The 22976-nt window shown below is 59.7% G+C and overlaps 9 protein-coding genes across 9 annotated transcripts in view; 6 read left to right on the top strand and 3 right to left on the bottom strand.

Annotated features, from left to right (window-relative positions):
* Positions 1–221: 221 nt before the first annotated feature.
* SPRG_10057 (hypothetical protein) lies at positions 222–2351 on the top strand (the record flags this gene model as incomplete). The annotated part of the gene is made up of 7 exons (XM_012349990.1): positions 222–591; positions 641–861; positions 913–1004; positions 1058–1255; positions 1705–1983; positions 2044–2082; positions 2127–2351. Exons 1-7 carry the CDS (start codon positions 245–247, stop codon positions 2349–2351), a joined length of 1401 nt encoding a protein of 466 aa, XP_012205380.1. The 5' UTR covers positions 222–244.
* A 434-nt stretch (positions 2352–2785) lies between these two features.
* SPRG_10056 (STE/STE11 protein kinase) lies at positions 2786–5314 on the top strand (the record flags this gene model as incomplete). Its single annotated transcript, XM_012349989.1, has 9 exons — positions 2786–3186; positions 3411–3488; positions 3538–3710; positions 3755–3815; positions 3861–4097; positions 4139–4283; positions 4332–4515; positions 4548–5082; positions 5180–5314. The coding sequence occupies 9 exons, from the start codon at positions 2786–2788 to the stop codon at positions 5190–5192; spliced, it is 1827 nt and encodes a 608-aa protein (XP_012205379.1). The 3' UTR covers positions 5193–5314.
* A 210-nt stretch (positions 5315–5524) lies between these two features.
* Positions 5525–6767, bottom strand: SPRG_10055 (hypothetical protein; the record flags this gene model as incomplete). The annotated part of the gene is made up of 3 exons (XM_012349988.1): positions 5525–5788; positions 5829–6152; positions 6203–6767. 3 exons carry the CDS (start codon positions 6765–6767, stop codon positions 5577–5579), a joined length of 1101 nt encoding a protein of 366 aa, XP_012205378.1. The 3' UTR covers positions 5525–5576.
* A 306-nt stretch (positions 6768–7073) lies between these two features.
* SPRG_10054 (hypothetical protein) lies at positions 7074–8654 on the top strand (the record flags this gene model as incomplete). The annotated part of the gene is made up of 10 exons (XM_012349987.1): positions 7074–7163; positions 7218–7259; positions 7339–7405; positions 7453–7561; positions 7602–7798; positions 7845–7976; positions 8024–8095; positions 8142–8263; positions 8308–8604; positions 8652–8654. The coding sequence occupies 10 exons, from the start codon at positions 7074–7076 to the stop codon at positions 8652–8654; spliced, it is 1131 nt and encodes a 376-aa protein (XP_012205377.1).
* Positions 8655–9891: 1237 nt separating this feature from the next.
* Positions 9892–10974, top strand: SPRG_10053 (hypothetical protein). The gene is made up of 2 exons (XM_012349986.1): positions 9892–10372; positions 10575–10974. The coding sequence occupies exons 1-2, from the start codon at positions 9928–9930 to the stop codon at positions 10730–10732; spliced, it is 603 nt and encodes a 200-aa protein (XP_012205376.1). The 5' UTR covers positions 9892–9927; the 3' UTR covers positions 10733–10974.
* Positions 10975–11128: 154 nt separating this feature from the next.
* Positions 11129–11713, top strand: SPRG_10052 (hypothetical protein; the record flags this gene model as incomplete). Its single annotated transcript, XM_012349985.1, has 1 exon — positions 11129–11713. A coding segment is annotated over one exon (560 nt), but the record flags the coding sequence as incomplete, so codon positions are not given.
* A 39-nt stretch (positions 11714–11752) lies between these two features.
* On the bottom strand, positions 11753–12790 carry SPRG_10051 (hypothetical protein; the record flags this gene model as incomplete). Its single annotated transcript, XM_012349984.1, has 3 exons — positions 12386–12790; positions 11990–12339; positions 11753–11950 (listed from the first exon to the last, which is right to left on the bottom strand). Exons 1-3 carry the CDS (start codon positions 12765–12767, stop codon positions 11753–11755), a joined length of 930 nt encoding a protein of 309 aa, XP_012205374.1. The 5' UTR covers positions 12768–12790.
* Positions 12791–13274: 484 nt separating this feature from the next.
* Positions 13275–14925, bottom strand: SPRG_10050 (hypothetical protein; the record flags this gene model as incomplete). Its single annotated transcript, XM_012349983.1, has 2 exons — positions 14838–14925; positions 13275–14785 (listed from the first exon to the last, which is right to left on the bottom strand). The coding sequence occupies exons 1-2, from the start codon at positions 14887–14889 to the stop codon at positions 13275–13277; spliced, it is 1563 nt and encodes a 520-aa protein (XP_012205373.1). The 5' UTR covers positions 14890–14925.
* A 1475-nt stretch (positions 14926–16400) lies between these two features.
* The window catches only part of SPRG_20887 (hypothetical protein), a gene marked incomplete at both ends in the record, with an annotated part of 13873 nt that continues 7297 nt past the window's right edge, over positions 16401–22976 (top strand). The window contains 16 exons of the mRNA XM_012350022.1: positions 16401–17371; positions 17418–18636; positions 18682–18867; positions 18910–19073; positions 19117–19299; positions 19350–19626; positions 19672–20029; positions 20078–20296; positions 20340–20678; positions 20726–21053; positions 21099–21289; positions 21330–21664; positions 21714–22129; positions 22174–22486; positions 22563–22694; positions 22738–22958. Coding sequence (XP_012205412.1) covers positions 16401–17371; positions 17418–18636; positions 18682–18867; positions 18910–19073; positions 19117–19299; positions 19350–19626; positions 19672–20029; positions 20078–20296; positions 20340–20678; positions 20726–21053; positions 21099–21289; positions 21330–21664; positions 21714–22129; positions 22174–22486; positions 22563–22694; positions 22738–22958 — 5852 coding nt within the window. The remainder of the gene's footprint in view (positions 17372–17417; positions 18637–18681; positions 18868–18909; positions 19074–19116; positions 19300–19349; positions 19627–19671; positions 20030–20077; positions 20297–20339; positions 20679–20725; positions 21054–21098; positions 21290–21329; positions 21665–21713; positions 22130–22173; positions 22487–22562; positions 22695–22737; positions 22959–22976) is intronic.

Genomic DNA, 22976 nt, shown 5'->3' with positions numbered 1-22976 from the left:
TTGAGCCAAGTGATTTGTATTGTATGATGGCCCGTCCGATCAACACTCTGCGCTTCTCGCCATCGACAGCTCCAGCGTAATTGTGGTTAAATGGCGTATTTATGGCAAGATGCCAGATGTAGTTAGTTGTGTTCAAATGTGCACAACGCCACACTTGGTCAGATTCCATGTTCTGCGCGCTGATTGGCGCATTGAAATTGTCTTTTTAGCCAATCCAGGACGGTCGACGGTCGGCAGCAGCTCAATGAGGCAGGTCTTGGTGCTTGGGAACGGCGCCGCCGGCGCAGAGAAGCAAGCGCTCGCTCTCGCCGCCAAGCTGCAAGCGGCGATCCGAAGCCTCGATGCGACGCAGCGCGTTGCCCTCACCATGGCGCGCGTGCCGTACACAAAAGCCTTTGTCCGAGTCCCACCGGCAGCCCACGTCGCCGCCGCCAGCTTGTTCCAGCGCCATGGCCTGGGCTACGCGCCGCCACTACCAACGCAGCACGTGCCCGACATGGTTGTAGGCTGTGGCCGCTCGACGGTTGCGCTCTGCGCCGGCCTCAAGCGCGCGCACCCGTCGCTCTTCAACATTCAGATCCAACACCCGCGGTAGGCGTCTCGAGGCCTTCTGGTCTGCTCACCCGGCTCGTTGTGGCAGCATCGACTTGGCGCACTTTGATGCTGTGCTCGCACCGCAGCACGACTTTGACGCTGGCGCCATCTTGCCGTCGCATGTCTACGCGACACCAGGCACCATCACCGACATTGATCCCGACGTCCTCGATGCGTGGGAGGGTACCGAGCCGTGGACGCAGTGGCCAGGCCCTGCTGTTGCGCTGCTCGTCGGGGGCTCGTGCCGTGGCTACACTCTCACAATCGGTGTGTCAGCTCTATACCTTGAGTGTTTCTTAACCCGCCGGATACATGTAGATCGCGCCAAGGCTCTCGTCGCGCAGCTGCAGGCGCAGTGGTCGCCAACCACTTCTCTCTTTGCGACCTTTTCGAGACGCACACCGTCGTCGGTACGTGAATACTCTTGGTCCTGAGCACATTGCTGGGAAAGGTTGGGATGTAGGTCCAAGCGTATTTGCACGAGGCGCTGCCACTGGCGTTTCCCCGGCTCGTTCTCTACGACAGCAAGGGCGAGAACCCGTACGTAGGCTTTTTGAAACACGCCACCTATATCGTGACGACGCCCGACTCAGTGTCCATGACGACCGAGGCACTCTGCACGCAGAAGCCCGTCTTTGTATTTGACGCAGACCGGTGCACGGTAGGTTGTTATGCAAAAGCCATCACCCTTGAGCTCGGGGTAGGGTAAGTTTCGCCGGTTCCACGACGCATTGCCGACGCAGACGTGGGGGGCGCCGCCGAGTGACGTGAAGTCGTCTCCATTCGAGTCTCTGCCTGCCGATGTGGTCGAAGGGATCGCGCACCGAGTCCTTGAGCGATGGCAGACGCGGAAATGCGATTTTTCCCCATGAGTTTTATAGCGCTGCGACGGTGGTCTGTCGTAGAGAGACTGGTAGCTAGTATAGTGGAGTCGCAGTGTGTCTAATATGGCTACTGTCTTGCGAGGAATACACCATGTGGGTAGTTTGGCGGCGCTGCAATCGAGCACACTCGAGCGACAAAATCGCTGAGAAGCAATGACCGATCCAGAGCCTAATCGAGCGCACGTGGGCTCCATTTGTCCCATTCTACATGGAAGGAGCGACGGAGCTTGTGGCGCTCGACCTTCCGGGCCACGGCCGCATGAGCGCAGACGTCGTTGGCAGCTACTACTACATTGACACTGCGGCCATCACGGACGTCGTTGCGACGGCGCTGACGCTGCTGCCACCTGCTCGATTTCTTCTCGCGGGACACTCGAAGAGCGCCCACTACGCGCTGCACGTCGTCGCGCAAAGCGATGCAGTCGCCGGCCTCGCCCTCTTGAACCCGATGGATCTGCGCGTCCAGAGCTGCAACCAGCCGACATTCGAGTTTTGGTTTGGCGTCGTCATGCGCCGCTGTGGTAGGAGTCCCAATTTCATGACTCTACGGAACCGCTCCATATAGGTCAACAAGATGCCCTCGATCTCTGAGATGGCGTTTGCCGTCGCTTTATACCGAACGACGACGCCGACACGCTTCGTCGTCAGAAATTTCCCGTGCTGGTGGCGCTCATGGCCGACGACAAGGTAATTGAAGTTGAGATTGGCCACGAGCTCGCAGCGGCGCTTGGCGCGACGCACGTCACAACCTTCGAAAAGGACGGCCTTACCATCGCCAAGACCCAAGTCGATGGGGTCGCCGCAGCCCTAAACGCGTGGGCCAGTATCATCGCCGAGACGGACTCGCCAGATTCAGCCATTGTCGACGCGTGATGACACTGACCAGCACACGTGAAAAGCCTGACGATTGTGGTGTACGATTGTGGTGTTACCGAACACGTTATCTGTGGGTCATGATCCATCTATTAATTGGACCACGACCAGATGAATGAGGGAGATCTCCAATCTCAACGACGGCGCGAGCCAGGGTTGCTGTGGAACAGAAAGTCATTTGGACGGAATGGACCCCGCCTTGTGTTGCTAAGTTTTGCTGGTTGTCCATTGTACCGGTAGCACATGTTGCTCATATACACATGTTGCTCATACGACGGCACGTTCGAAGCGCGGTGTCGACATCACGGGCAGCGCACCCCTTGGCGCAATCCCAGGTGGTGCCATGCCAGAGTGATGGTCACTCCATTTCCACACTCCACTTTGCACATTTTCAATTCGTACAACTCTAGATGACTCGTGCGCTGCGCCTGCCCATGACCTTTTTCCGGTCGCCGCGCCTGGCGGTGCATCGGTACGCCCGCGTTGACGCTGCGACGGACGCCTCGGTGCTTGCGGGCGTCGCACCGCTTCTGGTAACCGCACCATTGACGTCGCTCGCGGTGACGGCGGATGAAATCTCGGTCGTGTTGCCGGCCACGGTGCCGCTGCCGACGGCGCCCAGTGCGACCGAAGACGGCTGGGTCGCCTTCAAGGTCGAAGGGCCGCTCGACTTTGGCCTGACGGGGATTCTGTCGGCGCTCACGGCGCCCTTGGCGTCCGTCGGCATCCCGGTCTTTGCGATTTCGACCTACGACACCGATTACATTCTCGTCAAGCACGACAAGGCCGACGCAGCCATCGACACGTGGACGACGACCGAAGTTGGCGTCATCCGGTCCGCGCCCGAGGCTTGATTTTAATGGTCGAACGGAGACTCGTTGTCAGGGCTCTGTGTGTCTATTTCGTCTACAATTTCTTGAGCAACGGTACCGTTGGTCGGTGAAAACGTCGGCGCGTAACGGTGTTTGGATGGATGGGTGCGCCTGCCTTCGGCCTCGAGACGACATCCACGTACTACACGCAGCGACGTCGATCGTGCTTTGCTGACGAGCGCACTAGGCTTGTGGTATGGCAGCGTGGTAAGCTCATCGGCCATGGACGCTTTGGCAAGGTCTACGTCGGCATCCTCCTTGCAAGGTACTGCTAAAAGGTCAACACAATCCAAGAATCGTTCTTTGTTGCACAGTGCGACGATGGTAGCTGTCAAGCAGCTGCGGATCCAAGGCCATGTCTACGACGACGACGAGGTCGATACGGCTGCCACTCATGGCGCCGAAGTCGCACTCGCCAAGATCGAGCAAGAAGCTGCTATCGGACAGGCCTTGCGTCATCCCCATATCGTCCAGTACTACGGCGCCCGTACGACTCGATTTCGTCGTCACCAAGTCACCGACATACATTAGAACGTGAAGGCGGCATTTACAGCCTCTTTATGGAGTATCTTCCGATGGGGTCCGTGCACAGGTAGCGCTCCGAATCAAGATTGTTCTGGCGTCACGTGGTTCGTAGTTTGCTCCAGACGTTTGGGCCGCTCGACGAGTCGATCGTATGCGTCTACACCTCGCAGCTGCTTCGTGGTCTGCAGTACTTGCACGCGATTGGACTCGCGCACCGAGACATCAAGTGTGCGAATCTTCTTCTCTCGGACAGCGGCTGCCTCAAGATAGCCGACTTTGGCACAGCGAAAACGTCCGAGCTTGACCCGAAGGACGGAGAGGTTGACGACGAGCTCTTTGCTACTGTGGGGTACGTCTCCAGCGCCATCTTGTCGGCTCACGACTTGACAGGTCCGTGCGCGACGGCATTGGATCCCCCTTTTGGATGTCGCCGGAGATCATTCGAGCCGAGCTGGGCGCCGACGCCTGGACAAAGTCTGATGTCTGGAGTGTCGGGTGCTGCGTTGTAGAAATGGTGACAGGCGAGCCGCCGTGGGTGCGTCTCCAGCGCGTACGGGTGCAATCACCCATATTTTTGCGCTAGAATACGTTTTCAAATCCGCTCACCGCCATGTTTCACATTGCGTCTGAGACGTCGGCGCCAGTGCTCCCGAGCCACTTGTCCCCCGTGGCGCACGATTTCGTCATGGCATGCCTCACCAAGGACCCTGCACAACGACCAACGGCATCCATGCTGCTCCAGCACGCCTTTTCCACCCGCTTCCGCGGTCATCGAGCCACTATGGCTGGTTTCACAAAGAGACGTCGGTCGAGCCGGATGAACCGGGCGCCTGGTATCTCTATTACGACTGGACGACCAACGCGTACGAGTACGCGTACTACATCGTCGACGACGGCGGCTACTGGGTGTACCGAGTGCACGGCGCGTGGGACTGGCTATTGTTTCCGCTGTCGAGTGTTGTCGAGATTGCACTTTGGTGGCTCGCGGCGGTTCGGTTTCTGCCCCCGGATGAGGTACTGTGGGACGACGCTGACCCCAATGCGTCCGTGTACACCGTCTCGAGCCCTGTGCCGTATGCGTCCATGCCTGAGCTCACAACCGAAGAGCCACACGTGCCTACTACGAGCAATCCAACACCAGAGCTGGCTCCCGATGAGACCATCGACGCCACTACATCATATGTCCGCGTCCTCGCGGACTATGCAACGACGACCGAAGGGGAGCTCGCGCTGGCCGAGCACGAACTGATCGTTGTCAAAGCCATGGACGACAACGGCTGGTGGCTCGGGCACAAGGCGGACGATCCGAGCACGGCTGGCTGGTTTCCGTGCACGTACGTCGAGTGGATGTCGGTGCCATGCCTCGGCGTCGCTCGGGTGGTCGTCGAAGCCACGCCACGCCAAGATGCACCGATATCGCTGGGATTGCAGGATCTTGTGGTAGTTGCAGAGGTCAGCGACGACTGGTTACGGGGACGCTCCGTCGATGGCCAAGACACGGGGTGGGTCTTGGCAACGACTGTCGAGTGGTTGCCCCGGGTGGTTTGCCAATGGGCGTACGTCGCCAGCCACGAAGCCGAACTGAGTTTGACGCCTGGAGACGTTGTCTATGTCCTTGGCGGCGACGACGACCAAAACATTTGGTGGGAGGGCTTCAACCCTACCTTGAATGCCCGTGGGTGGTTTCCAACGACCCACGTCCAGACAGACACGACGGGTAGCGACCAAGGCGACCAAGACGATGATGTCGACGACGATGATGCGGATGCTATCGTTGTCGTGGAGCAGGACCTCGTATCATTGTCGTGAAAATATATCTATAAACTATCTACATGGTGTAAATGTCGCCGTCGTTGGTCGGCATCGACAACGCGAGGGCGGGTTCCCACGCACGGTCGACGCCTTCCGCCTGCGCAAGGGCACACAGCTGTGCGATTGTCTCCCGCGAGTTCTTTCCTTTGAGCGCCCGGCCGTCCGGAAGGTAGTCGACGACGTGCACGAGTTTGTGGCTGGCGGATATTTGCAGCATCGAGAGCATCACTACAGACATGGTCAGAGGAGGCTTTCGAAGGTCGTCTACCTTGGCGAGCCATCCACGCATCCGTCGCGGCATAAACGATCTGCTCCAACGAGAGCTCTGGGCACTCCCAGTCCGAAGTTTGCATCGCCTTGTCGATGCGCAGGCTTTGCCAGATGAGTCCCAAGGCCGCAAGGTTGGGCTTGAGACACCCGATGCCGGACGCAACAGGCAGCGTGTCGAGCGTCGATCGAATCACAGGCGCGATACCGTCCTTCTGGATGCCCTGGAAGTCCGACTTGCAGCCATGGCCGATCTTGACAATGTTGGCGTCGGCAAGCAGCGCCTGGAGCGCAGGAAACGCCGGCTGGATAACCGTGAGGCCGTCTATACAGATCTCTTTATCGGTTGGCATATCAACAGCAACGCATGCGTACCTTGCGCTGAGGTGTATCGAACACGGTACAGCAGTGAGAGGTCATGGCTAGCGACTTGCACCATGGCGACGGGCGGGTCGTACCGGCCAAACATTTGGGGCCGCGACTCGCAGTCAATGCCGACGACGCGCATGGACGCAAGCGCAGTAGCGAACGGTGCTTCATCGTCCGGCATCGTAATGATGTGGATGGGTCCCGGAAACTGCCCCGTGGCAACCGCGACGTAATCCAAGAGCGATCGGGCGCCAAACGTTTTGCCAGCGACGCTGCCAGCGCGAAAGAGCGGCTGCTGCAAGTAGTCGAGCGATTGCTTGCGCGCGTTCTTCTTCTCCATGGCCGCGGCCCATCGGCGCTGCCGGCCTTCGTCGCGCGACGGCTCGCCACGTATCCGGCGAGATTCGTCGTCGAGAACGCGGTCGATTGCCTTGAGGCTCATGGCACTGCCCAGGCTGAAGGCATCGCTGTCGTCGACATACGACGGGCGCCCCGCGCGCTTAGCGCCTCGGCGGCTGGAGAACGTCCGAGCGAACCCGAGCACACTGCGGCGCGCCAGCATCGTTGCCATCGATTTCGCGAGATGCCCATGGCCCCAATCAAAACTCACAACATCGCCCTCTATACCCAATCAAATTGGGCTTCGAGTTGTATTTCAGCCAATCCAGGAACGATTGAATCTCTTTATTCCCTCTTTTCAAGGGGAAACATCTCTTTCCGAGAGAAAAGATTGGATACGGATTGGTGAAAATGTGTATTGCTTCGCCAATCGTCGTGCACTATTTTTAAAATGCCAGCCAATCCGCATCGAACTGGGCGTGATCTTTTTGCCCAATGGCATCAAGCACAGCCGTTTCGACCCGAACGTTGACCTGGCATGGCTGTGACCCATGAGGTCCGCAGCGAAGAAGCTCAGCTCCAGGCGTTGCAGAGGCTCGATGAAGAGTGCGTCCAGCTACAAGTTCAGGTAACAAGGCTCACGGCCGCTCATCGTAGTATCATCCACCGCTGCTCCGAGTAGGGCAACTACGTGGCAGCGCTCGAGTGCATGGAGCGAGCCCTCGTACTGCGCCGCCACTTTTTTGGCTTGCTAGCCCCGAGGTAGCTAGTTACTTGGTCGAGCTATGTGACATGGGTGCCAGGTGCGCCATGCGTGCAAGGCTGTCTCGGAGCTTTGCAATTTGCTCTCGATGACTTTTCTCCAGCAAGGTATACTTGTCGTCTTCACCGCTGCAAACATCATGTATGATGGATAGAAAATTACGCCGTGACGATCGAGCTGCTCAAGAAGGCTGAAATTCTCACCGAGCATCTTCCCGAAGAGCGGGCCACAACGCTCAACAATATGGCGTGCTACTACCGCCGGTACGCTCTCCCTCGCCGACAAATCGCTCAAACAGTGAAGGATTGGAAAGCTCCATGGCGCTCTCAACTGCCTCAAGCGGGCGCTTGAGATCGAGCTGCGCATTCAAAAGGTCAGTGCGACGGCGGACACGCATTTGAACTTGTGCGCCGTCTACTCGACCATGGGGAAGCACCCGTCGGCGCTCGAGCACGCCCAAGCAGCGCTCATCGTGCTGCATGAAGAGCTGTTCAGCCAGGGTCCGCGACGAAAAGAGAGTGCACAGATATCTCACGCGAGCGGTAGGGAAGGACTTGGAGCAGCTTGACCACCGGCGAGACCGCGTCTCGGTGCTTTGCATTGCCTACCACAACATTGGCGTCGAGTACGAGTACCTCAAGCAGTTTTCCCACTCGGTCGCGTCGTATCAAAAGGCTCGTCAACTTTAGTTACGCTATACTCACAATAGACATTTGCGTAGGGAGTTGGCATTGCCGAGCAGTACCTCGGGCCCGTGAATGGAGTCACGATTACACTCACCAACTCGTACACTTCAGGTATGAGCGACCACGTACCGATGGTGATACCTTAAGAGGATCGTAGCTCGACGCACGCTGCAGACAAAAGCCAAGCGCGAAGCCAAGGGCAGCCCGACCAAGAAGCAGCCGAGCCCAGGCAAGTCGGCAACTCGCGTCATCGGCGGCAGCTTCGACTTTGATGTGCTCGTACGTTGGCTCGCGCGCTGAATAAAGGTACAAGTCCTTCCTAGAGCGGAGAAGGAGCAACTCGGCTCGGCGACCGAAGTCCGTCGCGGAAGGAGCTGCCACCACTCGCAAGCATATCCAAGATCAACGAGGCAGCTGCGGCTACCATTGCTGCCCCGGCGGCCCCGGCCTTCCTACCGCTGACACCCCACAGCGCCTTTTTCAGCCCCCGGTCCGTCTCGCCAGTCAAACCACTGCACCCGCTGCCGGACGCGACGCTCAATGTGCTCGACGACGCACCGTCGCCGACGCGTCGCAAGGTTCTCGAGCCGCTACCAACGCGCGCATCTACACCAGACGGCGTGCGCCCAACGTCCCCGCAGTTCGACAAGCAACGAGCCGACGATAGTGAGCTCAGTGGCCGCGCTACGACGCCGCAGAGCTCCGTCGCGTCTTTGCGAATGGACGAGTCGCCTCCCAAGAGCGCACCCTTGACTCGCGATAAGTCCAAGTCGTCTAGAAGAGAAGAAATGCCAACGAGCAGCAAGTCACGACGCTCTTCCAAGGATGCAACAAGCTCGGGTCGCAAAACGCCTCCGTCGCCGTCCAAAGAAGCGCAGCTGTCGGTCAGCAACACATCGCCGCATGTCGCCGCAAGCCACGACCAAAGTCTACTACTAGCGGACGACCATACGAGTCTGGAGGTTGCTTCGGCAATGCCAACGGCGGTCATCGAGGCGAATGCATCGGTGGTACCTCGCGATGCTGCGGAACCGTCCATGGCAATGGCGGACGAAGCTCGTGCTCCACCGAGAGACGTGCCTTTTACTCCTGCCAACGACGATGCGTTGACGCCACCGACCATCGAGTCGACGCCGTCACCTGCTTTGCACACGAGAGAGTCTGCCGCAGATCCAGTGGCGCCCGAGGTGTCGATCGTCCCCGAAACGAAGACGTCAACGGACATCAGTGTACAAGTCGCTGACGACGACACTCCATCGCAAATGGTGCAGTCTCGTACCGTGCAAGTGGTGCCTGATGGGCACAGCGGGCTTCTCGCGCAGCCAATAGAGTCGAAAGATCTAGTGGCGGCGATGGAACTGCCTTCTACACCGAAGGCATGTGCCAGCGTCGCCGAGACAGTTTCCACACCTCAGCTACCGCTAGCTTTTGTCCAAGTTTCCTCGCTTGCGTCCGAGCCAGCCCGAGATGTTTCACCAAGAGCGACATCCTCCACTGATGTCGAGGTTGAGCGACCAAGTGTTTCTATCACAACGGACGATGTCCCGACGACAACGAGAAGATCCGAAGGCGTCCTCCGCACGTCGCCACGTCCAGCAACAGTAGCAGAAACGGAAAAGCGACAAGTGACAGAGGTCTGGTTGACAACAAACGACCGACAAATCCAACCAACAGACGCTCCGATTCTTCCAGTCGCGGCGTCGGACGCGTCATTGCGCGATGCGTCAACTCCCACGTCGCCACCGTGCAGCAATGCGCCGCCAGAGCTTCCTTTCCTGCCGCTTCCAGTGGCACTTGCGGAAGACATGTCGCTCAGTGCGCTAGCAACAGCAATCCAAGAGCTGCCGCTGGTCACAACACCCGTTGAGTGCCCACCTCATTGGCTGGAAAACGCGCGGCGGGCGTCCGACGCTTGCTTGAGCAGCGTTGCTCTGAAACTTGCGATGGTGAGCGCATTGGGGTACTCGGAGGCGCCACCCACGACAATGTCAATGAGCCTCGAGGTGTCCGTTGTTGCGGCCGAGGATCGCACGAGTTTGCCGTCGGTGCAAGACACGCCCGTGCCGACTCTCAACGAGGCACCGACGCCAATGGAGACTGCGCCGTCAATTACGATGACAACATCAGACGCCGAACCCACGACGCCCTTGGAGCAAACGTCGACGCTCGACGGCTCGCTCGCTATGGAGCCCTCGACAACAGAGATAACCAACGCTACACTTGGAGATTGCGAGCCGTCAGGTGCTGCGTCGAGTTCTGCCGACACACGCTTGGACGAGCAGCAAGAACCAAACACCGTCGATGCCTCGTTCAGTCCAGCGGAGATGTCTGTGCGCGAGGAAGCGCCTTCCACCGTTAACGCCGAGCCGCTGCTAAACGCCGACCATGGTGCGGGGCTTTTGTCTGGTCGTACGCTGGCGCCCGGAATTGCAGACTCGCCGCTTGTTGGGGCAGAGCTCGAAAGCGCTTGCGTTGAGTCTGAGAGTCTCTTTGACACAAGGGCTCACATGGAGACTTTGATTATGCCAGCGGCGTCGTCCATCAAAGACATCTCGAGTTCCCCGCGCAGCGATCCGGTAGCAAGCACTAGCGACAGCTTACACTTGGACGCGCGAGAAAATCCCTCGGTCGACGAACCAGCACATGAGCCTCTCGTTTCCGACAACATTGGTGCTGCGAAGAGTGCGCTCGCACTGGACGAGGCAATTGACCAAGGTGGCGACACAGTACTCGATGGCACCGCCGTAGCAGACACGCCGATTGTTCGACGTACTTCTGACGAAGAGGTACCTCGTACGGGGGCGGTGGGTGGCGCGACGCTAGATGTGGTCGACGCAGCGCCCAATGGTCTGACGAACGAGCTCGAAGGTGCGGATGCATGCGTCGACGATCGTATTGAGTCATGCGGTGGTGCACCAACACCATTGCTACATGAACCAGAGCCAGCAGAAGCAACAGCAGAAGTCGCACCTCCAGCTCAAGAAGCAATTCAGGAGGCCGTTCCTTTGGGCTCTTTGAACGCGGTCTTGGTTCATCCAGCGTCCGCGGCTGTCGCACGTCCCAGCACAGACGGCGGTGCCCTTCTGTCATCCACTGGTGCGCCAAAAGAGCTCACTCGGCCCGCCACCACGTCACGAGCAACTGCCGTGCTGCAGTCCGGAGAGTCGGACACTAGTGTGTCATGGGCACCAGTCGAGTCCGATGCAGCTTCGTGGGAAGCTCACTGGGCGACTACAGCTGCTGAGGATGGACAATACGCTGCTTTTACCGAGGCCCCGTTGTTTGAAGAAGCGCATGCATCTCAGCAGCCGTGGGCAGAAGAGCCATACGGAGCACCAGCAGAGCACACGCAAGAAGCGCTTCATTGGAGCAACCCGAGTGCCTCCGGAACCGACGTTGACGACGGCAGTCAAAGCCCTGAACCTGCGAGGACGGCAGCAAACGAATCGGCCGGCAGGATTGAGCCCACACCCGCGCATGATCGCGTCACCACGCCAGCGTCGTCATTGCTGTCGGACGACGCTGTTGATGATGCCACGACCAAGCATGCAAGCCACGAGACGCCACTGGTCCAACAATCGTTGGCGACGGCCCAGACCCTGAACCAGGCTCGAGTTCCTTCCGAGAAGCTCAAAGCACCCGACACGCCAGTGGTCGCCGCGCCTTCGACACCCGACGTAGCGGTCGACTCGTTCATCTTGTAAAATACACACATCGATTGGTATGATTACGGGCGTCTATGGGATGAAGCGTCTGGTAGGACCTTTGCTAGACTTGCTTGGCCTTGGCTTGGTACGGGTACTTGCTGTAGATGATCATGCTCGACATGACGAGCGCCGTCGCAATGCCCATGCGCAGCGAAAGCACAGGGGCGTCTGTGTCAAGCAGCGCCTCGGCGACCGCCGTGAGGAGGATGCCGCCGACGAGTGCGTACGACTTCAAGATGCCACCCGCGAGCTGCGTCACCTACTCAAGTTGAGCCTAGTTCGCCAAGTCGAGGTGTACCGTGCCGACGAGCAGCCCGCCGAGCGCGTTGGTAAACACGGGTACAAGTGTCCATGTTGTCCAGCCGCTAAAGTCCAAGGTAGCGCCGGGAGCGGCGGCGAGGTTGGCGAGGAGGAAGACAGCGCCAAAGACACAGAGCTCAATCGTCACCAGCGACGCATCGCGACCATGCGTTTGCAGGGAGAGCTGCGTGAGCGCAGCGCCAACGCCTGACAAGATGGAGGCACCGACGACAGGAACGTAGCCGTAGTAGAAGCGCGTGGACGAAATCGTCATGGCCTCGACGTCGACGTCGCTGGCAGTAGGCGCCGACAGGAGCACGGATGCCAGTAGCAGCATGCCCATGGCACCTAGTCAATACCATGTCGTCAGCTCCAAGGTAGAGATTGGTCGCACCGCATTGCTGGAGTGAGAAGGGTTTATGGAGGAAGAGGAAGACGAAAAGAGCCGTCCAGAGGAGCTTGGTCTGGTTGATCAAGTTGAACTCAAGCGGCGAGAGGTGCTGCATCGCGAGCTGGATGAGCACGTTCTGAATCGCGTACGTCACGGCGGGCAGCCCCGAGAGGCGAAGGCTGTCACGCAGCGTCCAGTGGCGCAAGAGGGCTGGCGTCGTCCGGGCCTTGAGCAAGAGCGTGGTGGTGGCAAGAAGGAGCTTGGCGCCTTCACCGACGACGACGAGCATCGTGCGGCTGGCGACATGGCCTGCGAAAGCACGGTTCAGTAGCGGCTGCAGGCCAAACTGCAGCGCCAGGGCTGCCATGCACACGGCCGCCTTCATCGTGCAAATTCAGCTGACTAAAAACACACCATTGTTTTGCGCTCCTGGTAGGCTGTTGTTCGATTTCCAGCTCAAACGTTGGGTATTTTTAGCTGCCCGTCTCGAACATGAGCGTGGCCTGTCTGCGTGGCCTGTCTGCGCGGGACCGGCAACGAGTACTGTGAGTCGTACTGCAGTGTGCTCAGATCGCGCCGTGTTCTCGCCCGACGTCGGATCGCGCACACCTGCAAGCGCATCTCGTCTGCATCTCCGGAGTAGCCAGCGCGAACGTGGGGTGCGCAGCTGGGCACGCGCTGGTGGCACCAGCTGCTGGACGACCGCAGCTGCTTCAACCCGTCGCCTTGCATGATTGTCCGAGACACAAGTTCGAGTGCATGATCCGCTAGTCTACATGTTGGTCGCTTATAATGATCATCGTCTAATCCTGCTAGTGCTACATCGTCATCCTACCCTAATCTGCCGTCGTCTCTAACTCCTAATAAATCCTACGCTACTATGGTATACTATCTAGGCCGCCACGAGCGACGCTTGGCTCATCGCGATCGCTTGCGCCAGCATCTCGGGCGTCAGGACGAGCTTGGATGCCGGCTCTTCCTTGATCTCGCCTTCTTCGACCGACATGTCGACGTCTTCGTCCGTACCAGTCGCGACCGCCGATGTGTCGAGCGTCATGAGAATGTCGAGAACCTTAATGAGCTCCGACGCCTTCTCCTTCGGGCTCTGAACCGACCGGAAGACCTGGGCGAGGTGCGCCTGCGCGCAGAGCCGCGCGACCACGTTGTTGACCGTCGAGTTGGGCTGGTCGTTCAAAATGAGCTGCGTAATGTGCAAGAAGACATCGCAGGGCAGCTTGACGATCCAGTGCATCGTGTCGTGCTCGTACGGGTAGCGCTGCGCGATCGCGTTGACGCAGAGAGCCATCATGCGGTCCGTCGACTGGTTGCGGAGGCACTTGCGCACCTCGACGACCTGCAGCAGCATCTGCACCACGTCCATGCCCGAGCCCGCGTGCGCCAGCGTCTCGAGGAGCGTCGCGCAGCGAGATGTGAGCGCCACGTGCATCTTGAGGATGCGCGCCGCGCAGTACAATAGCGCAACGTTGGTCGCGTTGATGTCCATGTTGCCAGTGTACGCGTAGATACAGGCGAGCTCAAAGGCCGCGGCGCCGCCGGGAAAATGCGCGTACTTGAGAACGGCCATGCTGCCGTCGTCCGACTGCGGCTGCTGCTTGAGCTTCGAGCGCAACTCGGGACAAGCGACAAGCATCGGGAACCGGTGCAAGTTGAATTGCGTGCCCTCGACAACCACAATGAGGTTGCACGTCGACCGGCGCGACGCCCACTCGGGGTACTCGCAGAGCGCGGGCGTGCCGAGGGCCGGCGCGGTTGTAGCCTTCTTCGTGTGCTTGAGGGCGGGCGACGGCAGGGCGGAGAGCATCTTGGCCACCTTCTTCTTCATCTTGAGCGCGTCAATGACAGGCTTGCCATGGACATCGACGTTGGCCTGGCGCTTACGACGCTTGGCCTCGGCAGCGCTGTTGGGCGTGAGGGGCTTGGGGGTGCCCTTGGCTTCGAGGACAGGCGTGAGGGCGGGCGCGACAATCGTGAGGACGGCAGGCTTGGGCGCGTGCTCGATCGGCGAAAGCGCCGGTTCGGACGCCGAAACACTCGAGTCGGTTTCGTCGAGCGCGCGCTTGGCCTTCAGACTCCGGGACTGCGACGAGACAAGGTTGCGGCAATGGCAGCACGTGGCGCGCGTGCTGTGGAGGCACGTGTCGTCCTTTGGGCACCCGAGACGCTTGCATGACTTGCCCGAGCCCTCGCGGCGCACGCCGCACTTGCCACCTTCGTGCTGGCCGCAACGGCCGTCGCACGTGCAGTGCATGCACTCGCCCGGTCGCTGGGAGCAGTTGGGTAGTGAGCAGCTCTTGCGCAGCTTCCGGGACGTCGAGAGGACCTTGTCAAACGCAGCCGACGACGTGTGGTGGTGCGAGAGAAATGACGAGGACGGCTCGGCGACTGGAGAGACGAGGATGAGGCGCGTGGCCGCCAGGAAGAGCGTCGATCTTACCGAGGTCGGTGCTCTTGGCGTACGCCAGCGTCGGGAGGTCGTTGGGAGACATGCTAGCGCCCGCACGGAAATAAGAACGCGGTCGAGTATTCGAAAATGATGGCAAGCGGCTTGGTCGCGCGTGATGTACCCAAGTTACACAGCCCACTCTATACGGCATACTGAAACCAAGACGCTTTTGGATTCAACGAATCCGAGCTACTAGCGCGACCATGTGATTGGCCGTTTTTTAATCCAGAGCATACTTTAATCCAATGAAACGCGGCGTTCTCTGTCACAATCCTTTCTCGGGCTTTGCGCGAGATTACATACTACACTGCTCCTCCCATCCTGCACGCCTTGCGCGCAAGAAGCAAGCGCTCGCAGGCTCGACGCACGACGCAGATCGCGGCATTCGGCTCTGGTCCGCCCTGCTAAAGCGGCCGCCATGTGCTGCGGCCGAATTTTTTTGACCGCCCCGCCCAGCTGAGGCCCACCGGACGGACCGGCGATGATACATCATGAAATACCTCGGGACGATAATGCTCGAGTCTCCAGAGCTCTTGGCGAGAGACCCATTGGTCACAGCAACACACGCCCGGCGCACAAAAACGACCGCGCAGAGGCGTGTCTGTGCAAATGCGCCCACGAGGCCGCCACGCGCTGCGACACGTGGCTGCGGATCAGGTCCCGTGCTGTGGTTGCTTGGCGCGGCGAATCTGCAAGGTTGGTAGACTATTTTTATTCTCCATAGAGAGTTAAAATGGGATGCAATATAATATGGAACGACCCACGTGCACCAGCTGGTTTCATACAAACAAGACGTTTAAGAAAATAGAAGCGACGCACGACGGCATTAAAAACGATTTTAAAATAGCGTACGACACGCATTAAAACCAAGGTTGACATGCGCGTCATCCCCAGTGATCGAGGTCGCCGAAGCCATCCTGTCCGCACGTTGAAGCATCAACCGACCAACATCGTTCACGCGGATGCTTCGTCCTCCTAGGTCTTCAAAGAGCATGGCATGTAGTAGCTGCCTAGAGAATTACGGCAAGCTCTTCGCACCTGCGCATCGAACGTGCCGAATTGGAGGTGGATCGGCTATCATCTCGCTTGATCGAATACCCTACATGAACGGTACTACTGCAACTCGATGACGGGTTTCGCAGGCGACGCGCCGACGGCGTTGTCACAGGCGTGGGTGGCGGCGGTTCTTTATGGCTGCCTCGTCCACGCTGTCGACCCGCTTGCATCGCACGCGTCGGTCGCCCTTCGGCCTTCGCTCTGCCCTGCACTCTACCTGGCTCCCGCGCTGGCAAGAGGCTCGGTCGCACGGATGCGCTCTGCCACTGGCGACTGTACGATCGCCATCCGCCGCCAGCGCGCCGCCACCAACGAGTACTGTGCAGTTGCCACGGTGTCATTGACACGGCGCGCTTCCATGCCACATAAACCCTTCCAGAGTGGATATTGTAATATTTGTTTCGGGAGGTACCTTGATACGCATTCAAAGTGAGAGGTCAAAAATCATCTTGTGGAGGTTCAAATCCAAGCGTCGCGACTGTTACGATCCGCTGCATGATGGAGGACGGCCGGCGGCTGCATGCGGTGGTGCCATCGGCGCCGACACGCCCGCGGAACACGCCACCGACGACGCCGACGCCACCGCCCAAACGCCTCTCGCGCATCCTCAACCTGCACGACATGAAGAAGGCGCAACAGCCGGCCGTCGACACGCCCGAGAAGGCGCAACTCGCCGAGCGCATCTACGCCAAGGGCGTCAAGCGCTCGCTTCAGCACACAGCCATGTACCCGTCTAAAGCTACGTCCAACGCGGCCAAGATGGGGCCGTTCGTTGCGACGCCCCTCGTGAATCGCCCTGCGGCGGAGAAAGTGCTGGTGCCCCGGCGGCCGGCTCCAGCCTCACCGACAACCATGCCACCAGTGCAGCTCGGCTTTCAACCTTCGAAATGCACATCACCTCGTGTTGCCGACACTGTAAGCCGCGTTGCCGCGCCACCGCTGAGTACGCGCGACGCCTTCTATTTGAGCCAACGACCACCGGCAACGCCAAAAAAGCCTGCGCCGGCTGTGCCTACCGTGACGCCACCCGCGGTGGTTGTCGAGCATCGACCAACGCGTGCGACGCTGCTTCACAAGTCAACGCACTTGCAAACTCTCACGGAACAGGTCGAAGCAAGCATTTCGGAGCCAGATGGTGTGCCAGTGGATGCTTTCTTGTACTTGCGGAGCGCCGAAGACGACCCGTATGAGCTGCGCGCGGTCGACCACGACAGTATCGACAGCGGCAGCTACTACACGATGAGTCGGACTGGTATTACGCACTTTACGGGTCACGGGCAGCCCGAATTCACGCGGCTCGAGGCGTTTGAGCGCGAGCACTACATGTTTACGCTCGTACGCCAAATCCCATTCTTCCTAAAGTACCGCGTCTGGAAGCAGTTCCGGCGCTGGAAGTCCAACGTCCGCGCCGTCAAGACACGCGCCGCCACCTACATGCTGCAGCACGAGCTCTTTGTGCTGCGTCCGACGTGCGTCCGTAGCTATGGAAATCACGATTGCTCAAGTGGCTCGTAGGTTGCATTCGGCGCTCATGGAGCTCCGAGCGCAGTGCTACAACCTTAGTCTTCTCCGCATCTTTGGCATCGATGCGACCAAGACGTATACGCTGAGCGACTTTACCGAGACGCAGCAGGCGCAGATCGTGGCCACCGACAACGCGATTGGCGCCATGGTTCGCGACGTCCTGGCGACAACGCAGGCCACGTGCAACGCCTTCCTTCGCGCCTTTCTGCTCGAAAACGGCTTTACCACGCGAGACGAGCTGCCTGACGACGTCAGTCGCATTTTGTGCCAGCTCGCGTCGCCACCCGGCGCCGACGACGATGAGAACGCGGCGAGAAACGAAGCGAGTCGGCGGTCCGTGACGTGGGCCAACGGCCGCGTCGTGACGTTCACCGAGCGCGCGGCGATGCGCACGCAGTGCCGCAGCGTTGCCAAGCTCATTCGACTAGTCGAGTTTTTTGTCGTCGACTCCCTCCTCCTCCTCGGGCTATGCAGCACGCACGAGCTGCTCACAGAGATGCAGCACATTGTGCAGGCCGTGTCGGACGTGGCGCCGCCGCCCAAACCGATTGGCGGAAAACTGCTTTTGAAGCCGCCGCCTCCGATCGCACCGCTCTTCCGCGTCGAGGTGCGCTTGCACTTGACGACACTCCACGACGGCAGCGTGCGGTCGCAGCTGCTCTTCGACCCGAGCTGCGAGGAGCTGCGTGCTGAGCTCGAAGGCATCGTCAGTGCCGGTCTCCGGGCCGCGACGTCGAGGCCACGGCTCATGGCCGATGCAGGCTTCGGCCCTTACGTGCAGTCGACGCTAGACGACGATGTTGGCGAGCTCAGCCCTGGCTTGAACCTCGATATGATGGTGATGGAGGACGCTGCGTTCCAGGACCTCCTTGCCCGCATCTCGGGCGTCGTCACGGGAGCGTTCGATGCACTCGCCGTCTTCGCCAAGGGCCTCGCGCGCTTTGAGGCGCAGTACATTGCCAACCTCGCGTTCATCAAGGTCGCGGGCGACGTCGAGCACCCGATCAACCTTGGCCGGTCGATTGACGACCTGCGCCACCAATTGGTCGCCTACTCGACGCAGATAACGCAGTTTGAGGCGCTGCCCGACACAACGACCGTCGGTCTGCTTCTCGCCGACTGCAAGGACCTCAACGACCTTCTCAAGCCAAGCCCGCGGGCATGCATGCACTGCTTGCACACGCTCATTCCGCGCATCGCGCAGTTCAAGGTACGTCTCGCCACAAAATATGAAAGGTCGAGACGCCGGGTGTAGAACGAGGAGCTGCTGACTGAAGTCTCGCGCGCCAACGACGCGATTGCTTCGATCCCGACGACGGTCGACGAGTACGCGGCCGCGCTTGTAGCGCTGCGTGCGACGGAGGCGCGCATGGCCGACCTGGACGATCGCTACATGTTTCTCAAGCAGCTCTATGCGCTCACGGACGAATTCAAGATCCCAGTACGTTGCCTCTGCGACGACGCTTCGAAATGATACACGCAGGTGTCGGACATCGATGCAACCAACGCGTTCATGCTGGCGCAGAAGCGCGCGCAGCTCAAGACGTCAATGGATCTGTTGGAGAGCGGGTCGGACGCGTACACGGACAAGTTTTCCAAGGAGCTCGACAAGAAGATTTTGAAACTCAATACGCTCGTCCACGAACGGTACCGTCCCGTTGATAGAGCCACGTACAATGGCGCCGTGTAGACGGGATGAGCTCCATAATGCAGCACTGGTGGCCGTCGGCAGCGACGCCGCAGAGATCCTAACTCAGTTGCGAGGCATCGACGGCCGGCTGCAAGAGTTGGAGGCGATCGGCGTCAAGTACATTGAGTTTCAGACAGTGCTTGGGCTCGCACAAAGCTCGTTTCAAGACATTGACGAGCTGCGGTACAATTACCTACTAGAACACGCGAGCACAGAGCTCAACACTCGTGTAGCGTGGACCTCGAGGTCAAAAAACTGCTCTGGACGACGGTCCAGGCGTGGGCGGCGGCGTCCGAAACGTGCAGAGACACCCTCTTGTCGGATGTCGACGTTGCAGAGGTCGACGAGCGCGTGAATTGTTTCTACAAGACGACGCTTGTCTGCGAGCGCGGCCTCCCGGGCAACGCCGTCGTGCGGCAGCTGCGCGAGACGGTCGAGGCGTTCAAGGACGCGCTTCCAATCGTCGCCGACCTTCGCTGTCTCCACTTGCGTCCCCGGCACTGGGCGGCGGTGCGCCCTTTCTTGCAGACACCGTGTTTGATCGAGTGCGTGTAGATCAGCGCGGTCTTGCAGTTCGACGTGCTCGCAGATCCGTCGTTGACGCTCGGGCGATTTGTGAGCCTGCACTTGCACGCGAGCGCTCCGGCCGTCAACCGCATCGCGATCGAGGCGACGCAGGAGGCGACGTTGGAGGCGACGCTCGCGCGCATCAACCGGCTCTGGGCCGAGCTTTCGTTCGACGTCAAGTGCCACAACGACCGTCGCGACGTGTTTGTGCTCGGGCCCACGGACGACGTTGCGAGCGCGCTCGAAGAAAGTCTCGTCTCGATGAGCACCGTTCTCGCGTCGCGCTTCGTCGAGCCTGTGCGCGACGAAGCGCTGGCCTTGCACCGCCGATTGCTGCTCTTCCAAGGTCTATAGTTTGGAAAGCTTCTCGAGTGCTGAGTTGATGTATGGATAGAGACGCTCGATGAATGGCTGACGTGCCAGCGAGAGTGGATCTACCTCGAGTCGATCTTTATGGCGCCCGACATCCAGCGCCAGTTGCCGCAAGAGGCGCAGGCGTTTGGCACGATCAACACGTTTTGGAAGGAGCTCTTGTTGCGCGCGCACGAGACGCCACTGTGCATGAAGGCGACTGCGCAACCTGGGCTCCTCGAAACGCTTGTCAAGCACAACGGTACGTGCGCGGCTGGTGCAGAGAACGTCAAGAGACAGCGTAGCGTCCCTCGAGAAGCTGCGCAAGTCCCTGGAAGACTACCTCGAGACGAAGCGCATGGCGTTTCCGCGCTTTTACTTTCTCGCGAACGACGAGCTGCTCGAGATTCTGGCGCACACGAAAGAGCCGCTGGCGGTGCAGCCGCACTTGTGCAAGCTCTTCGACGGCATCGTGCGCCTCGAGTTTGGCGAGGCCCACGGCTCGATCGACATTCTCGCCATGCACTCGGCCGAGGGCGAGCGCGTGCCGTTCGGCCGCAACCTCAAGGCCCGCGGCAACGTCGAGGACTGGCTCGCCGCCGTGCAAGCCAATATGAAGCTGACGCTGCACCGCACGCTCAAAGGTACTCCGTGTAGCGTCATGCGTCGACCAGGTCACTGAGAGTTGTAGTGTGCGTGGGAGACTATGACCACGGCCAGCGGGACTCGTGGCTGCTGCACCACCCCGCGCAATGTGTCGCCAGCGTCACCTACATGGTCTGGGCGCGCGAGTGCGAGGCGGCGCTGCCCGTGCCCGGCGGTGTCGACAAGTACCGGCAACTCGTGCTCGTGCAGCTGACCGGCCTCACGCGCCTCATTCGATCGTCGCTGACGCGGCTCCAGCGGTGCGTCGTCACGTCGCTCGTCACGACGGACGTGCACGCACGAGACATTTTGAGCGACCTCGTTGCGCTTAACGTCACATCGACCCACGACTTTAACTGGAAAAAGCAGCTGCGGTAGAGCGACGCGCGGCTCTTGCATCCGTTGATTGCGCGTTGTAGGTACGGCTGGAACGCCGACGTCGACGACATGACGATCACGCAGTCGAACGTGCGCATTCGCTACGGCTACGAGTACATGGGAGCTTGCGCTCGCCTTGTCATTACGCCGCTGACAGACCGTTGCTGGATGACCATCACAGGCGCGTACGACCTCAAGCTCGGTGCTGCACCGTCGGGCCCGGCCGGCACTGGTGCGTTGCATGCGTCGGCTCGGTATCAAACGTCGTGTAGGCAAGACCGAGACGTCGAAAGACCTCGCGAAAGCACTCGCGATCCAGTGCATTGTCTTCAACTGCTCGGACCAGATCGACTACAAGACGATGGCCAAGCTCTTTTGTGGCCTCGCCCAGTGCGGGTGCTGGTCCTGCCTCGACGAGTTCAACCGCATCGACATTGAGGTGCTCTCTGTTATCGCACAGCAGCTCACGCTCCTGCGCCGCGGTCGCTTGGTCGGCGCCGCCGACATCTCATTCGAAGGTCGCGTGATCACGCTGCGGGACCATCACGTCATTGTAACTATGAACCCTGGCTATGCTGGTCGTACTGAGTTGCCCGATAATCTCAAGGTACATACGCGTGGCCTGTCTATGTGTGTCTTATACGTCGTGTCGTTAGATTTGCTTTCGGCCAGTCTCGATGATGGTGCCCGATTACGCACTCATCGCCGAGATCATGCTCGTCGGCGAAGGCTTTGACGACGCGAGAGGCCTCTCGCACAAGATCACCAAGCTCTACAAGCTTTGCAGCGAGCAGCTGAGCCAGCAGCCGCACTACGACTTTGGCATGCGCGCGGTCAAGACCGTGCTTCTCATGGCGGGCATTTTCAAGCGGCAATCCACCACAGCATCAAGCAGCTGCGAAGATGCCGTGATTCTAAGGGCGCTGCGCGACGCCAACACGCCCAAGTTTACTACCAACGACCTCCGGCTCTTTGGCGCGATATTGCGCGACCTCTTCCCACTCATGCACGTGCCCGAGTCGCTCTCGACGGCACTGGAGGACGCGGTCGTGACGCAGACGCGGCTGCTCGGGTACTTTAAACTGTCCGGTGGGTGCAATCTGACGGTACGAATAGGCTTCAGGAAGTGGCCGCTCTCACGCGAAAGACGATCGAGCTCTTCGACATGCTGCAAGTGCGCGTCGGTATCGCGCTCACGGGGGAGACCTGTAGTGGCAAGACGACGAGCTACGATCTGCTGCGCCGGTCCATGGGCGACCTCCGCGACAACGCCGACAGCAGCGACAAGCGCTACCAGCGCGTCGTGCTCACGGTGATGAACCCCAAGTGCGTGAGCTTGGGCGAGCTCTACGGCAGCTTCCACCCTATCACACGCGAATGGAAGGATGGACTCGCGTCTGCGCTGCTCCGTGGTATCATTGCGGATGCTGTGGTACAAAAAGCAGTTTGATCGTATCAAGCTTGCAAGATACATGCTACGCTAGGACGCCAAGACAGGTGTCGAGAAGGCGTCTTTACCGTGGCTCGTCTTTGACGGGCCCATCGATGCATCCTGGATCGAGAACCTCAACACCGTCCTCGACGACAACATGACGCTGTGCTTGGCGAGTGGCGAGCGCATCCGGCTCCTTCCTCATGTAGCAGCGCACGCGATGGCCGAGAGGACTGATACGTCGATAGATTCGCCTGCTTTTTGAAGTGGGTGACCTCGCGTCGGCGTCGCCAGCCAGCGTCTCGCGCCTCGGCGTCGTGTACTTTGCGCCCATGACGCTCGGGTGGCGGCCGTTCGTTGAGTCGTGGCTCAACGAAACCCTCGGGTCCGACGTCGACCCCAAGTACGTGTCGCACAAGCTCCGAAGTCGCGTGAGCAAGGCGCTCGAGGTGTTCTTCGAGGCGCTGACGTCGGTGCATCAGCGCCA

The sequence above is a fragment of the Saprolegnia parasitica genome (assembly GCF_000151545.1).
Source record: "Saprolegnia parasitica CBS 223.65 unplaced genomic scaffold supercont2.60, whole genome shotgun sequence".
Taxonomy (NCBI): Eukaryota; Oomycota; class Saprolegniomycetes; order Saprolegniales; family Saprolegniaceae; genus Saprolegnia; species Saprolegnia parasitica.
Note: the sequence above shows the minus strand (reverse complement) of the source record. Positions and strands in the feature narration are given on the sequence as shown.

Coding starts and splice junctions, on each gene's coding strand:
- SPRG_10053 (XM_012349986.1), top strand. CDS start 9,928: ATGGTGAGCGCATTGGGGTACTCGGAGGCGCCACCCACGACAATGTCA. Junction 10,373..10,574: donor GCTGCTAAACGCCGACCATG/GTGCGGGGCTTT, acceptor AGCAAGCACTAG/CGACAGCTTACACTTGGACG.